The sequence below is a fragment of the Gambusia affinis genome, linkage group LG21 (genome assembly GCF_019740435.1).
Source record: "Gambusia affinis linkage group LG21, SWU_Gaff_1.0, whole genome shotgun sequence".
NCBI classification, from domain to species: Eukaryota; Metazoa; Chordata; class Actinopteri; order Cyprinodontiformes; family Poeciliidae; genus Gambusia; species Gambusia affinis.
Window position 1 is genome coordinate 6,580,333 of NC_057888.1, and position 15,418 is coordinate 6,595,750.

The 15,418-nt window shown below is 41.4% G+C and overlaps 1 protein-coding gene across 3 annotated transcripts in view; it reads right to left on the minus strand.

Annotated features, from left to right (window-relative positions):
* The window catches only part of gli3 (GLI family zinc finger 3), a 119,594-nt gene that overhangs the window by 5,920 nt on the left and 98,256 nt on the right, over positions 1-15,418 (minus strand). For 2 of the 3 annotated variants that reach the window (XM_044104629.1, XM_044104630.1), the window contains exons 8-14: positions 12,876-13,095; positions 11,079-11,192; positions 9,397-9,537; positions 2,690-2,839; positions 2,402-2,566; positions 1,799-2,089; positions 256-649 (exon numbers count right to left, since the gene is read on the minus strand). In XM_044104629.1, the coding sequence (XP_043960564.1) occupies positions 256-649; positions 1,799-2,089; positions 2,402-2,566; positions 2,690-2,839; positions 9,397-9,537; positions 11,079-11,192; positions 12,876-13,095 (1,475 nt within the window). The remainder of the gene's footprint in view (positions 1-255; positions 650-1,798; positions 2,090-2,401; positions 2,567-2,689; positions 2,840-9,396; positions 9,538-11,078; positions 11,193-12,875; positions 13,096-15,418) is intronic. The other variant, XM_044104631.1, reaches the window with a different exon arrangement.

Sequence of the window (15,418 nt, forward strand, 5' to 3'; positions counted from 1 at the left end):
GCTGCAATTGGCCATGAAACATCATATTACATGCTGTTCTCTCTGATATGATGTACATCTTGATACTATTTTGCAGTGGAACAGAACCTTTTTCAACATTTGTTTTTCCTGAACCCTTCAGGCAGAGCAAATAAGATGGGAATCAGAATCCTTCAGCTCAGTAAATTCTGTCTACAAGTGTTTTGGAGTAATAAAATGAACACAAGATGTGAGGCCTGTGGAAATTTAACAAAAGTTTCACAAAGTTACACTTACCCTTCCCCAGGATGTTGGGCATTGCCGAACTTTTAGGGGGTGGTGTGGGAGACAGGGACCCAAGCCTGGGCAGCGCTCCGTTCACCTGCTTTAGCCTCTCCATCTTCATGTGCTCCATCCAGCGCAGGGGCCGGCCGATGCTTCGTCTCGCCTGCAGGGTCAGCATGGCCGCGGTGGCCGTGGACACCGTGGAGTCCATAATGGGGGCTGGCTCGCCCTCGCACTCCTCCTCTACCTCCTCTTCGTTTTCCTCTTCCTGCTCGTCCTCCTCCAGCCCCTCCCCTGGCGAGCGTCCGGCGCTCACAGCAAGCTGGACTCCACTGCTGGGATAGGTGCTGATGGGGGACTGGTCACTGCTGCATGTAGACTGACCGCCAGGGCTTGGCTGAGACGTCTGATGGATGCAGAAAAACAGAAGGCAGCAGCATAAGTAAAAGTTTAAATCAAAATCATGCAAATAAACATATATCATGACATGACAAGGATGCAATGTAGTGCAAAAGATGGAATTCCTGTAATATTGTGAAAGTTTGCACTACTGGGCATTGAATGTTTGAGCGCCCTCTATGAGATGCACCAATATACATTTTGTTGATTAGGTGTTCATTAATTTATAATAGTAAGCATATGAAATAACCATTTCTGTAAAACAAGATTTTTACCAATTTAAGACAAAATGAGAATCTTTGCCTTCCTATATTATCAATTATATCAACAAATCCAGCATGTTCGATGAAGAGCAGAAGTTGAAAGCTTAAAAGAACAAAAGAGAGCAACTTTCTCTTATCTGATGAAAGTCTCAGTATATCACTCTTTCATACATTTAATAAAGTAGCGTCTTTTAAAATAGCTTTTCAAAACTTTTTCAATTTTAAACACATTATTGACACTGAAAATAGCTGATATTTAGACTTCTTCACTCAGTTACGGCACCCACTGTGAAGAGTGTTGAACCCACCCTTGACCAGGTAGCATGACGAGTTTACTGATCATAAAAAAATGATTATTTGTTGAGGTGGTCGTTAATGAAGGTCAATCAAGGTTGAAATTCTCTTGGTCATTTGATTACTTTAAGGTGCATCTCAAATTATGAATTTTTCCAAAGGCATGAGCAGTGCTCACAGGAAAACATTGTAATGATAAAAATAACAGAAGTACTAAAAAAAGAGAGGAAATAATATTTTTTGGATGGTTGTGGTGAATTGGAGATGGAGAACCAGATTGGGAACACATTTGGTATGCTTATGGTGAAGGTCTGGCTGGCAGACTTCCCTCCAAAGCAGCAGGATGAGATGAAGGGCAAACAAATGTAGTGTCAAACCCATCTCACCTGATTACCCACTGTCCTTAGAAAGGAATGGAGAGAAATGCCAAAGCATTTGGATAGAGGAAAAGACGTATTCATTAGAAGAGGTCAGTGTAAAAACCCTTTCTTCAAATACACTTAGGCATTGAAAGCATAAATTAATTACTGTTTGAACATTAGAAAACTAAAGGCAATATGAGTCAGTAAAGTGGATGTTTAATCAAAAACTAGTCTTACCATTGGCTTCTCAGTCTTGATAGATTTCACCTGCAGACATTCATCTTGTTTTGAGGTAGCGTGGTTGTACTCCCTTTGGTCCGTGTATCCACCCAGGGGCAGCTGTCCAGGTGACCTGCCCTGGCTGTTGCCTCCAGGTTCCCGGGGCTGAGGTGGAGGGCGTGGATAATCGCCACGCTGTTTCTTGGTCACATGCGCCTCTGGCCCGTGTACCGTCTTTACGTGCTTCCGTAAGGAGCTGGGGTCTGTGTAGCGCTTAGTACAGCCCGGGATTTTGCACACGTACGGTTTCTGAAGGAGAACGAACATCAGAATTGAATGAGTTTATTTGAATGGGCTTCCTACACATTTGTTATCTACATACTATCAAAAATAATTTTTGGGCCATTTTCAAACTTTACAATTATTTCTACAGAGGTCAAGGTATTAAATATAAAATAATACAACTGTAGGATGTATTCTTTACATCCTACATCCTACAGTTGTAGGATGTACAACTGTAGTAATGTGGATGACAGGTCCATAGGTAATGATGGACCTATCATCCATCATAATATGTCATGATGGATGACATCAAATCAGATGGTGGACCTATGTTAATACCTCATTGGAGTGTGTTCGGTTCTGATGCTTGGCCCGATCCGACGCGTTGGAAAAAGCCTTGTTACAACCTTCATGTTCGCACACATAAGGTTTCTCACCAGTATGGGAACGTAAGTGAGTTTTCAGGTTTTCCAGGCGTGAGTAGGCCTTAGTGCAGCCTTCAAACTGAAGATGGAAAAAAATTATCCCATACACTTTAGCTTTTTACATTTAGCTAATGTATAATAACATGCACAATACAATATCATCTGCAAATAGGGTTACATTGACATTTATGAGGATCCTTACTGTGCATTTGTGTGGTTTTTCCCCAGTATGTCTGCGCATGTGGACCACCAGCATGTACTGGGCCTTGAAGGGCTTCTGCTCTCGAGAGCATTCCTCCCATCGGCACACAAATTCTTTCTTTTCTCCGTGGATGTGGTCATTGTTGATGTGCTAGGGGGACAAAAAGCAAATTTTGTTCATTTTGAAAAAACAACTTTACTGCTCTTCTCCATTTAATTTTTCTGAGAGGTCATTTTCCTTTCAGGTTTTTATCATTTTACTAATTTATCCTTTCGCAAAGTGAAAAAAGGTTTTGAGACTGCGTTTGATCTGAGTGAGATTTTCAAACCAACCCTGTCACTTGACATGAGCCGACAGTTGTGCTGTGGTTGCAATTTCCAAATTGTGGCTTAGAAAGCACAAGAAATGGCTGAGAGGTGAGAAATCAGAAATTCAGTCAAAGCTTCTGAAGTATGAGGTCTTTATAAGTCCAGTCAAGCATTTCCACTTTCTCTGTTGTTCTTTTATTCCCACTAAATTGTGGTTTAAAAACAGGAAAGTGGTGAATGTTGAAAGAATAGAAGTGAAGAGGGGAGGGGAAAAAAGCTACAGCCCTCTGGGGATAAAGTTAACATCAGGCCCCTCTTTAAGAGACAACAGAGAGGTGGCCTCTGGAGGACCTTTTCTGATGGCAATTTAAGCCCGGAGAGAAGCAATATCCTCAAGGATACTGGTACTGTCGTGACATTCCTAAGAAGCAGAAAAAAATGCTTTTTTAAACCCGAGGGCAGAATACAAGACTTTAAGTTGAAAAGCTTGAGAATTTTGTGCTTTGTTGAATGATTTTTAATAATAATTCATCCAGGGAACAAATAAAAAAAATGGAAGACAAAAAACAAAGATTTAGCCCAGAAAAAACGGTCAACAACATGACTTTTGCACACATTCAGGAACTTTTGCACGCACTCACTGTTTCTTCCACAGGCCTTCTTGAACCTTTTACACAATCATGACTATGACATCCAGCAGACGCCCCACTGGTTTTCATTTCCCACTGAAGGCAATCGCTGACAATGATTCAATTAATTCACTCTAAAACATGATTCCATCCAATTCATACCCTTAAATATTTCATATTTTGTCATGTTGCAACCAGAAAATGTCATTAAATACATATTGATGGCCTATGTTTATTAATCATGCTTCTTCTAATTTGTTTTTACCAATTATTTACAATAGATGTTAGGAGGTATTAATACTATTGCTAAGCATTTTATCATCAAAAAGCAACTGTAATTCTTGTGAGGCATTTCTGTAATTTTAAGTGACAAGCCCAGAACTACAGGGGAGAATGGTTGGATAATTGGATGATCAGAGACTGTAAATCAATCTCCTTTCCATGTTGGCCAGTGCTTAAAAAAACCTGACTCTTCTTCTCTTTTTCTTCATCTTCAAGAGGGAATCCCGGTGGCAAGCAATCGGTCTGCTGTGACCTGTGTTCGATATCCTGCGGCTGAGAGCGATGGGAGAGAGCTGTAGAGTTGGATCATGCGCTGGCAGCTGGCACACTCACACATATTTACAGTTTGAACAAATGAAGGAGATCGTTGACGGGCGTGATGCATTAGGCTCTGGGCTGACAGTAAGGGGGACAGGCAACACCGCAGGGGGATATGGAAGGGGGGCAGGACTGCAGAGAAACCTAATGGCATGATCTAATGGCAATTCTTATTGAATCAATAATCTCCATGCTGAGCAGACAGGTCCCGTTGGTCGGCTAAATCGACAAACAGGTGCTGATAGCGGTGGCGCGGTGGGTTATTCATCTTCCCCCTGCCAGCTTATCGGCCAACAACTGTAAAAATGCCACCAAGATGGATTTAGGAGGGAGCTGCACGACAGGAAACGCAAGGGACACGGACACAGGGGACACAGGCACTGGCTGTGACGTATGAACTGTGTACTTCCACACAGGCACAGGTGCAGGCACTGTTCTCTTGGTTCAGCCCCCTGTGGTTCACAGCTAATGTATAGCACATACTTAGGCACCAGCACCAAAGATGGCAGAAAGGCCTGGGTTGTATCAATAGCCAGTTGAACATGCTCAAAAAGTCAAGAAATTTTGAAGTGTAAGAAAGAGAATTTGTAAAATGGCTCACCAAGTCCTAAACAGCAGTTCCTTGGACCAACACCCTCAACATTAATCTTATTTTAATGGAGAGCTACAAAATGTTCTACAGGCAAGTATCTACCAAAAAAACAGCAACTCTAAAACAGGTCTGCACTGAACAGGAAGTCTGCCGTTTTGTATTAAAAATGTCCCTTTTCAAACTCTTTTGCCTTCTCTAGCTTTTCCCTTCAATAGAAATTCCTCCTAGATGAGGTCTCAGCTTCAAACTTGATCATTAGTCTTTTAAGGCATGGGGAACTGAAGGTTATCAAAAGCTTGAGTATTAATTTAGGGATGTGGTTGTGGCCAACCAGAAAATCATTGATAAAAAGTCCTGTTTTACTTAATGACGTCCATCTTAACTTCAACAATTTTAAACTCTCCTTTGACAGAAGCTTGTGAAATTTGGTATATGTTATTCAACACAAATAACCTGAAGCCCTAACAGGAAGTTTGTCATTTGGGATGAAAGGGTGCTTTTTGTACACCTTACATGGGTGAACACAAACAATGGCAAACAGATTTACTGATTCATTAAATTTTTAATGGTTTGGTTTGGGGAAATAAAAATCAATAAAATATTAATGCCTGGCCAAGCACATGGGCATAGCCAGACTTTAAAAACCAATCTCCAAGAACATTAAAAGTTTCTGTGCAGTCCCCAGCCAAACACTTACAGGATTGTGGTCCTCCCCAAATCTTCGTCGCCGAACAAGAAGTTGGCCCAACTCAAAGAGAGATTGTTCAACTCCAAAAAATGCTTTTAAGTATTATTCACAGACGCTAACCGAAAATAATTCCAGGCTCAAAGCTTCTGACCACTAAAGTGCAAGGATCATTCAATGCTGCTTGCAGCTTTAATTATAGCTTTATGCTGTATACCAACATCTCATCACTTGATAGTGGAATACACAAAATCATATCATTTTCTTCCCTGCTATGTCCCACTATTTGTTCACTTCAGTATTCATTTCCATGTTTCCTTATCAAACCCTCTTTGGGACGCTGCCTTCATGCATTAGAATGCAAGCGTGCATGAAAAGAGGGTCTGTTTACAAGGCAATTTCACAAAGCGATGGGACCCGCAACACCGTTTAGCTTTATCAAACATTGCCTAATAAATCATATGCTCTTTTGTGATGTCAGTTGCTGAAATGCTTTGTATAAAGGGAGGTGGGGAGAAAAAAAGCACAGAAAAGGAAAAGATGGAAGGCAGTAAGAGGGAGAGAGAGGTAGAGAGAGAGAGATTAAATGAAAGTGGGAATTGAGAGTGGGTTAGTGAGAAAAGGAGGGAGGATGAGAGAAAGCGATTGAGAAGCAGGGGGCAGGGAGCTGAAATTGGCATGTGTAATTCAGCAGTCTTTTCATCTTGGAGTAAGATACTCTAGACAGATAAGGGCCTAATCCTTCTCATGATCAAAAAAAGCAGCGTTTTACCAATTAAAGGCCTGTGCCAGCAGCCAGAGAGGACTGAAGGGGGGGTGTGCTTTCAGACTGTGCCGGCGTTTATCATTCTTTAACACTGGGGAAGCACACAACAGGAGTTTTAACAAGGCTGCACACATGGAGTAACAGCTTTCCATCTGAGAGCATTACAACCCCAAGTGTGTGTTTGACCTGGTGATAAAACATATGAACCTCTAAGACCTTGCAGCCCTAATAATGAACTTTGGAAATATTTTGTTTGCTTGAAAGTATACCTAAACACCATATCTAAATCTTTCACATACTACTATTTGACGAATTGGGTTTGTTATTGGGATTTCAGCCAATAACTGGCTGAAAACTTTTCTTTTAGTGATGACTTTTGGAAGTGGACCTCAACATTTGAGCTTCCTTTCCTAAAATAAACTTGGAATAGTATTGAGTTTGTTTGTTTTTTTGGAGAAGGAAAATTTTACATTTGCTTCTTGCTCTGATTGAAGGATCAGCCAGAAGGCTGATCCTGCAGTCTGGATATTGAATCTTCAGAGCTAAGACCGGGCCACCTGTGAGTGTTCTGGGACAGGGGTGGAGTCCAGTTGGTCATTATTAGTAAACTAAGATCAATTTGTGCTTTAATGACAGACTCCAGGAATCCCCAATAACACCAGAAAAAGTAGATAGATGTATTGCAAGTTGATCTTTTGTTTTTTTCGAAGAGTCTCTAGGGTCTGAGAAGTTGCTAAATACAGTGACAATGTCACTAAGTTATCCACACTGTGCCCTTGTAGACTTATCTGCTGTGAAAATGTTCTAAAAGATCAACAAAAAAACCTAATAAGGTTGTTGAGCAAGGCTGTAATAATAGGAAATTATGGCAATAAGGGTTGGCCTCTATGGCGACAAATAGCTGAATAAAAGCCAACTTCAAGAGATACATTAAAGAAGTCACCAGGCCTTATCTTTAAAAGTGTTCCCTCTGAGGGGAAAAAGAGGAGGAGAGAAAGTAAAATAGAAAATGAGAGAGCAAGAGAGAGAGGGGGAAGCGTCCCCAAAAAGAGGGGGGAGGGCTAGAGAATTTGAGCTTAAACCACAATGGAGAGGTAGAACAAGTAGAAATAAAATAAATCAAATAAATCTCGCAAACTACAAAATTGACACCCGCCTCGCTTTTGCTGACTGGGTAGGCCTGATAAAGTGGGCCAAATTGCATAGATCTGATGTTTATCTTATCGGTGGCACCGTGAGTGGTTATACGCGTATGATAAAGGGAACGCCGGTGAAAAGAATGTTTGAGGGGTGTAGAAAAATGCATCAAGAGCACTACAGGAAGCGCTTTTGTACAAGGGGGAGAGCAATGAGGGTGGCGTGAAGGCTTAATTCAAAAATTAGGCCAACCACAAAGAAAAGGGGATATTTCACTGTGGATTTCTTACTTGTAACACTTCAGAAAGGGAGTACGTCTTGACAGACTTGTCAAGCACTTCTGAAAATGAAACTTAAACATTAAAACTGCTTCAGCTAAGGGGAAACTGATGAATTTTTTTTTCTCATAACGCTTTTCCTCCCTGAAGCTGTTTCAGAAGACAAGTACGGGGGAAGGGACGCACCATTGTTTGGATATATGGAAATCCCCTTCACCACCACCACCACCACCACCACTGCTGCCATCCCAAACCCCTCCCAGAGAGTGAAGAGAGCCACTGTGGTCCAAATACTGTACTTATCCTATTACTGAGGGGGAGGGGGTGTGGAGAGATAAGAGCATTTTCCCGTCCGCTCTGCTGAATTAGAGGGGCAGGGAGTCTGTAGGCGAGGACTGTTATTGGCATCTCTCCGCATATCTCCAAGTGCATTAAAAATGAGAAATACAACGTCGTATCAGAAAGTCTGATGCCAGAAAAAAAAAATTCCAAGACAGAAACATGAAAACTAATCAAAGAGGACATATTGTTTCCTTATGATGGCAACTGGGCTGTGAGTACAGCAGGGGGAGAAGGTGAGCAATATTTGCCTCCACTCCTTTCCCAACTGCTCTTACTCATCCCACCTCCTGAAACAGGGGCAAGAAGTTGTCAAGATCCTCAACCTTTTGAGCTGAGCCCTTCAAACATGGGAGGCAAGCCCATTTCGTGCTGAGGATATCAATTATAGATAGGGGTTACCACCGCAGCTGAGGATTGCGATGTCAAGACGGCAAGTAGACAGCTGTGGAGAGCTTACGATCTTTCTATCAGATGTGTCCTGATGTGTTTCTCAGCTGCACATGTCTGTGTGAGCACTTCCCCATCGCTTGTATGGGTGTAATTTCATCGCTTGTCCAACTCCAGTTTGGTTACACGCTCAGATGAAGGGTAAGTGGTTCAGATGCTGCAAAGCAAAGCTAAAAGCACCTTAGGCCACAGTAGGGGTGACACGATGATTACGCTAATGGCATTTTTTTTTAGCTTTCCACAGAGCCACAGGCGAAGTATGATCGGGGAACATCCATCTCCAGGCGTCTGTGAGAATTACGATAACGGACAGGTCCGGTAGAGTACACAGAGTTCTGTGAGGCTTAACCCGCCAAATAAGTTCACACCATCCAGCTGCGAGATGGGACTCCAGCTTCTGAGCCCATTATCACTACCCGTGGAACCAATCAGGAATTCAGCATTACTAACACCCAGCGCTCAAGGCCCTCACTCTACTGTGGCCTGCCAGACACAGAAGCTGAGGTCCGGGGAGATAGGTGGAGGAAAAAAAAAATAAAGCTTGTCTGTTTTCTGAGCAGCTCTGTAGAATTGTACACCTGTTGTGTCTTACTGGTCTTGCAAAGGAAGCTAATCTTATGAGAGGCATAAATGCTTGTTCCTTTTCTCTCGCTATGCTTCCAAACAAGCTATACTTTTAAAAATCTTTTTCTAATTATACTGTCATGAACATTTAAAATTCCCCCCACTAACTGAGACCTGTAAAGTCTGAGATGGAGTACTTGTGTTTTTGGTGATTTTCCTTAGTATATTGCTTGATCTTGGGGTTAGTTTGCTGACGGGTATATTCCCGAGAAGATGAGCAGATGTGTTAAATGTGTTTTACTTATGGAAGACTACATAGGAAGAAAGACTTCATATTGTGAGGTCTGCTGGATACTTACTTGTACCAGCTGTTCCTGGGTGTCAAACTCGCGGCAGCAGTTCTCCCAGTGGCAGTTTGTCTCATAAACCACCTCTGGCTCCTGTTTGCTCTCATCTTTGTCACCTTCCTCCTTCACCAGAGTCATCCCATCAGGATGATCCTGAATAACCAGTGAGAACCAATATACTGAGACTGATGTAACACTAGTGGTGTTTAATAACATATGCTTCAGCTCAGAAACATACAAACCTGTCATAAATTTGATTTTTCACAGGCACGGCAGAGAGTTATTGCCTACATGTCTCAAACATGTGGGGTCTGGCCTTGCTCGACTCTATGAGTGGTAAATATAACAGATGAAGCTTTTTGGAAGATTTTATCCTCAACATCCGTACACTCTGAGCTACTGCAGAAGAGGCTTCCACTGCAAACCCCACTTTATTTCACGCTAAAGTCCTATAATCAGCTCTTTTTTCCCCACATCAATGCAAATGCTTGCCATTTGCTTACATTTTGCTTTTACTTTTTCAAAGCCCCTTAAATTATTTGATTAAAAAAGAGCAAAATCAATTTTCTCTTTCCTCCCACAAAAGCTAAGTGATTGTGTCGCATTGGAAACTAAAAGTGATAAGAGCAGAAAACACCAACAAAACAGCCACATGCAAAAGAATAAAGACTGAGTGCTGTTGTAGCCACTTTGCAGCATTGTGCACTATCATCACTTTCATTATGATTGATCCTTCATACTTGAAATGAACAAATAGTTCAAATATTAGTATATATGAAATGTCCTTTTTGTAGAGTAGAATTATTATACAACAGAAAAACTGCAATGGCTTTTGAAAATAACAATTTGGTGCATTCCTTTGAGTTTATAGGAGATCATCAAGTTAAGTCAGGAATGCCTTAACTTGACAAGGCCAAGTTCCATAAAAATCTTACTATTGATCATGAGTGTCGGCAGCTGGTAATTTCTGCTTGACTCCTACTTGGAACAATGGGAACCTCCAAGAAATTCAGATTTAAGATAAAGAAGTGGAGATTTACACAAGTTGAAAGAAAACACATCTAAGTAACTGCGGTATAAAATCAGTCTAAACAATTACCTGTTGCCAGATGTGCAAAGATTTTGCAATGGCCTGGAAGACGACCAATAGAACATGGGTCGGTCCTGAAAACACTGGCTATATTTTGCCAAGTCAGTGGATAATAAATGTAGTTCTAGTTTCTTCAATTAAAATATATTTGTTAAACTAAACAGTAATAATGCATTAATTTCCTCATTAAACTGGATGGGTGAGGTCACATTCTTAAGCGTTAAAGCAACAGAAACTGAAGTCATCTCTGGAAGATCTAATTCTCTGACTCTGTACGGTCAGCAGCTGTTCTCAGTTCTTTAACTACCTTCTGTAACTCTGCAGCAAATAAATATATTGGATGTTATTCTGGAACGTTTAATTTATTTGGACATAAAGATAAGGTGCACTTTGAACAACCCTGGACTTAAAGAAATGCTGCGCTTGTAGTTCTAGACAAATGACTCAACAATAGAGTCAGTAACTGATGGTAAATTGAATTTATTTATAAAGCGCCAAGTCATAAGAAGCCACTTTGCAGAACAAAAAGGTCCAATTCATACCTTTTATTTAGATTTGGTCCAAATTCAATTTAAGGTGATCTAATTCAGGAGACAAAACCCACCTGCACACTCACCACTCCGGGACTTGGCAACTCATCCTCCGGTTTCATTTTGGACCGCTTGTGATGCATCGGGTCGCCGGTGCTGCTCACAGCTGATTCGCTAGTTGGTTTGGCCTTTGGTAAAGACAAAACACAAAAATGTTTCTAACTTTATCATTTGGCCCTCTAATTGCATCGTGCTCAGTATCTCAATAGTTTTACCCTTCATAGTAACATTAAAAATGCATGTAATGCTTATAAGCAAATCCAATTATTTACTTAATCAACAAGACAAAACTGGTGGGGTTGACTCAGAATGATTTCTGCAACTGAAGCTTTAAACTGAGCCAGCAACGAACTATGCAATTCAGTGTATCACATTAGCGTCCCTAATCAGTGCAATTAAAGCAATCTTATGAACCAATTCCACCAATGAATGACCTGGCTTTGGCCCTGGCCTAAATACGCCCTCGGGAGGATTCCTGTAACACAATAAGCTATTTGAGAGAAGAAAAATTAACAGAACGTTTAGACATCTGGAAAATGAGTCGGTGTTATTCCAGAGAATGCTGAGCTTTTCACATAACTAAACAACTGCTTCACTTCTGCTAAAGGACACATTTCTGAGTTGTGTTAAGGTATTCATTTTAGGGTCAGGAAAGAAGTGTCTGCTCCTTCAGGCTTGACTGAGATCTCCCGATGTCCACCTGTCTTCTGGAGATGGGCTTCATGGTTACATGAAACAAAAATAAGTTTGGTGGAGTCAAGTAGCTGCTTTTAAATGTAGGAAGACTGTACAACCGTCAAGCATGGTAGTGGTAGCTTTATGTCAAGGGAGTCTTTTTAAGATAAAACCAAACATTTCGACATCTAGCAAGTGAGATCAGTGGTTTTGTTCTCGAGAACACTGAGTTTTTTGATGCTTAGTGTTTCCAACTTGTGTCGCATTTGAGCTGGGCTGCATATTAATTTCTGAGGCAAGAACGAAGCTCCTGGTCTAACATCCACAACTTCGAGCTCAACTGAAATTAATCTTTTTTTGAAGGTTTTTGTGACACTTTTTATTCAGAAAGAAGGGGAAGACATGATGCAAATGGAACTGGAGCCGGGAACTGAACCAGCGACAACTTCTGCATATGGAAAGAAAGTATTAGGATTAAAAAGAGAAAAATGTTTAGCTATTTGTCCACAGTGAGAAGATGGATGTTTGGGGAGTCAGGTTGCTGATTTCCAGTCTATAAATACTATTAAGTACGGTGGGAGTAGCATCATGCTACGGGTCTGTTTCACCATTTTGAAGCTGACCACATGGAGAAGTTAGAAAGCTGTTACTGCCTCATAAGACAAGCACTGACAAAACAATATTTTCTTCAGTTTTGTCCAATTTCTGAAAATCATGGGATAATGATAAGCATGGGTAATAAACAGAATATTTACTGGAAATGCGGGGCCGCACATAGCGTAAGGCCTGAGAAAAAAAACTGAGGGAAACCCCTTTGGATCCATCCATCCATGTCAATATTCCCCACTCTCCACATCCTTGTTCTCTCTCTAGTGATTAATGGATTCAGCAGAGGGATTCTATGCTAACAAGCCCCTGGTTGTTTGCTGTAGGCACGCTCTCATGTGCGCGACAGGCTGAAAACAAGAAACAACACGAGTAGGAGGAAGGAAAGTCCCAGGAGAGGAAAGCATTGAGGGAATGGGGGTCCTGCCTGTACCTGTGCTTGCTTGGCTGATCCCTTTCACAAAGGGCTGGCATGCGACGCCGCTATCCATTAACGTGTGATGATGAATCGCAGAGGCCGCTGTGCTCACCTGTGACGAGTCGTTGGAGATGGCTGAGCGATCGCCGGCGCCGAGACCAGTTGGGGGGATGCCAGGCACGGGACGCTGGCTGGCAAAGGTCGGCGTAGGGTGGACTAACGGCGGGCTGTGGCCGAAGGCGGAGCCCACGATCCCAGGCTGGCGGCCCATCAGCTGGTGGTGGACGTGTAATGCCACCGGAGTTGGAGGGTAGGGGAAGCTCAAAGCTGGGCTGGAGAGACGACAGAATAAAACAACTCTAAACAATACTTCAAACATTAATTACAGAAGCAATGAGGCAAAGAAGGGGTAGTTCAAGTGAGTAAATGGATTGTTCTGGATAACTCCTCACCCTGAGGGCAATCTGACATGAGATGGTGTGGTAATACCGGAACCAGGGGGGCTGCTGGGAAATAAAGCTTGTTAACACAGTGAATTATCAAGTGGTTTGTGTAAGACAGTGTGTCATTCCTCCACTGGGCAAAATAACACAGATAATAAATAACCGTTAATCTATCTTCGAGCCATGTAAATAAAGTCACAACATTTTTTTTTCCTCTGTAAGTTACAGTTCTCCGGAAATCGTTCATACCGCTTGAATCTTTTTCACACTTTGTCACGTTACAGTCACAAACTTTAACTTCCTTTATAATACTTTTATGTGATCAACACAAAAAAAAAAATCAGAAGAGTGTGTAGTGTGTTTTTATATCAGCCCCTCTGAATCAATACCTCTTCTCAAACAGCTTTGGGAATCTCATAAAAAAATTAAAAAAACATTGTTCTTTGCAAAATATCTGAATGAATAAATCATGATGAATAATATCTGTGCACATCAGACACCTTTTTCATTTGGATTTAGTTCTGGACTTTGACAATGGTGTCCAAGTCGAGGTCCTGGGGCCATTTGTGGCCTTCTGAATGAATTTTAGTGATTTAATTCAAGAATTTAACAAATCTGGCTGGCAAGCGCAGGTAGCTGATTCAGACAGGAACAGGAATGCCTGTCTGAATCAGGTCAGGGATTCTCAAACTTTTTTTGCCATGAAGTCCAACATTGTCAAATTTAAAACACATATTGGAGCAAATTTTTTGTATTAGTGTACAAAAAATAGCGTACAATTTTTTGTACACTAATACAAAAAATAGTGTACAATTTTTAGCGCTAAAAGCGCCTCTTTTAGTGATTTAGGAAGCGCTAAAAGAGGCTCATTTCTAGTTACTATTTATCTGCTGAAAAACAAACTGAAAATTGAGAATTTTATCAGATTTTATTAGATCAGGAATCTTTGACATATAAAATAAAGAAGGTCTTGAAATGACTGCACTGATGTAAGACAAACTTACAGTTTTGAATTCTTTTGGACTAAGCTCCAGAACAGTAATGTGTTATGTTTCACCAGTATGATGGTGTGATAAAAACAAATGCCAAAATTAAAAATGCATGTCACGCTTATTGTTATTTGCAACAAAACTGTGAAAGACACGTATTATTTTCCTTTCACTTCACACTACACTGCTTTGATTTCTGATGAAACGCATTGAAGTTTTTAGTTGCAATGTGACAACGTGGAACAATTCAAAGGGCATCAGTAATTATGCAAGGTGCTGTGTTAATCTGCAAACTGAGCTAACTTTGTTGATCATAAAAATCCCAGAAGCCTCCTCTGTGTAACAATCGTTAAACCTCTAGATAAACATGGATCTGTGTGGCTCGGCTTCATTCATTCTGCACACTGACAATTGGCTTTACCCGCGACCCATATGTCTGCTGATCTTATTATGAGCCGAGTGGAAATCAATGGACCGAGACACATTTGGAGGCCCATCCGCTTGTCATATCACTCATCAGTCTGTTGGCTCTGGCTATTTGGATCCTGTCACTCGGACAGTGGCTGAGCGTGGAGCATGATTGATCAGCTCCCTTTTACAGATTGCTGATCAATGGCTGAGGGTGGGGCAATGGATCTTTCCCATTTTTCCCCTCTTCTCTGCTCTTTTCTTCTGCTTTGCTTTGCCTCTCCACCGGTGCCGGTGCATGATGTATGTGATGTTTCCCTGAGGTGTGCTGGATGACTGACACAAGCCGCCTGGGAAGCCGGCCGGCTGGCTGGCTGGGAGATCGTCACCCACACGGGCGTTTGACACGATAGCACACACATACACTCATTCGTGCCAAACGCTTTATTTATGTATTATGATGCCATTCTAAAGGGAAAATATGCCGCATTTTTCTGTAAGCTGTGTGCAGAGTATGAATCACACACAGAGTCTTTGGTCCTGCCTGAAACAACATGAATATTTTTTGCAAAACAGACAATTTTCCTGCTGCAATTATCAACATACCAGCACACATTTTGTGTTTTTTGCGAATTTGGTAAGAAGCCAATGTCACATATAGAGCTGAACCCACATATTTACAAACACTGTCTAGAAAGACACAAAAGCACTTATTTTCTTCCATTTTTGCTGCTTTGGGGCAGAGGGAGTCAGTTATGACTACCAAAATTATTCATTGGTAAATGTCACAAAAAATGAGAGATGTATATATAGTT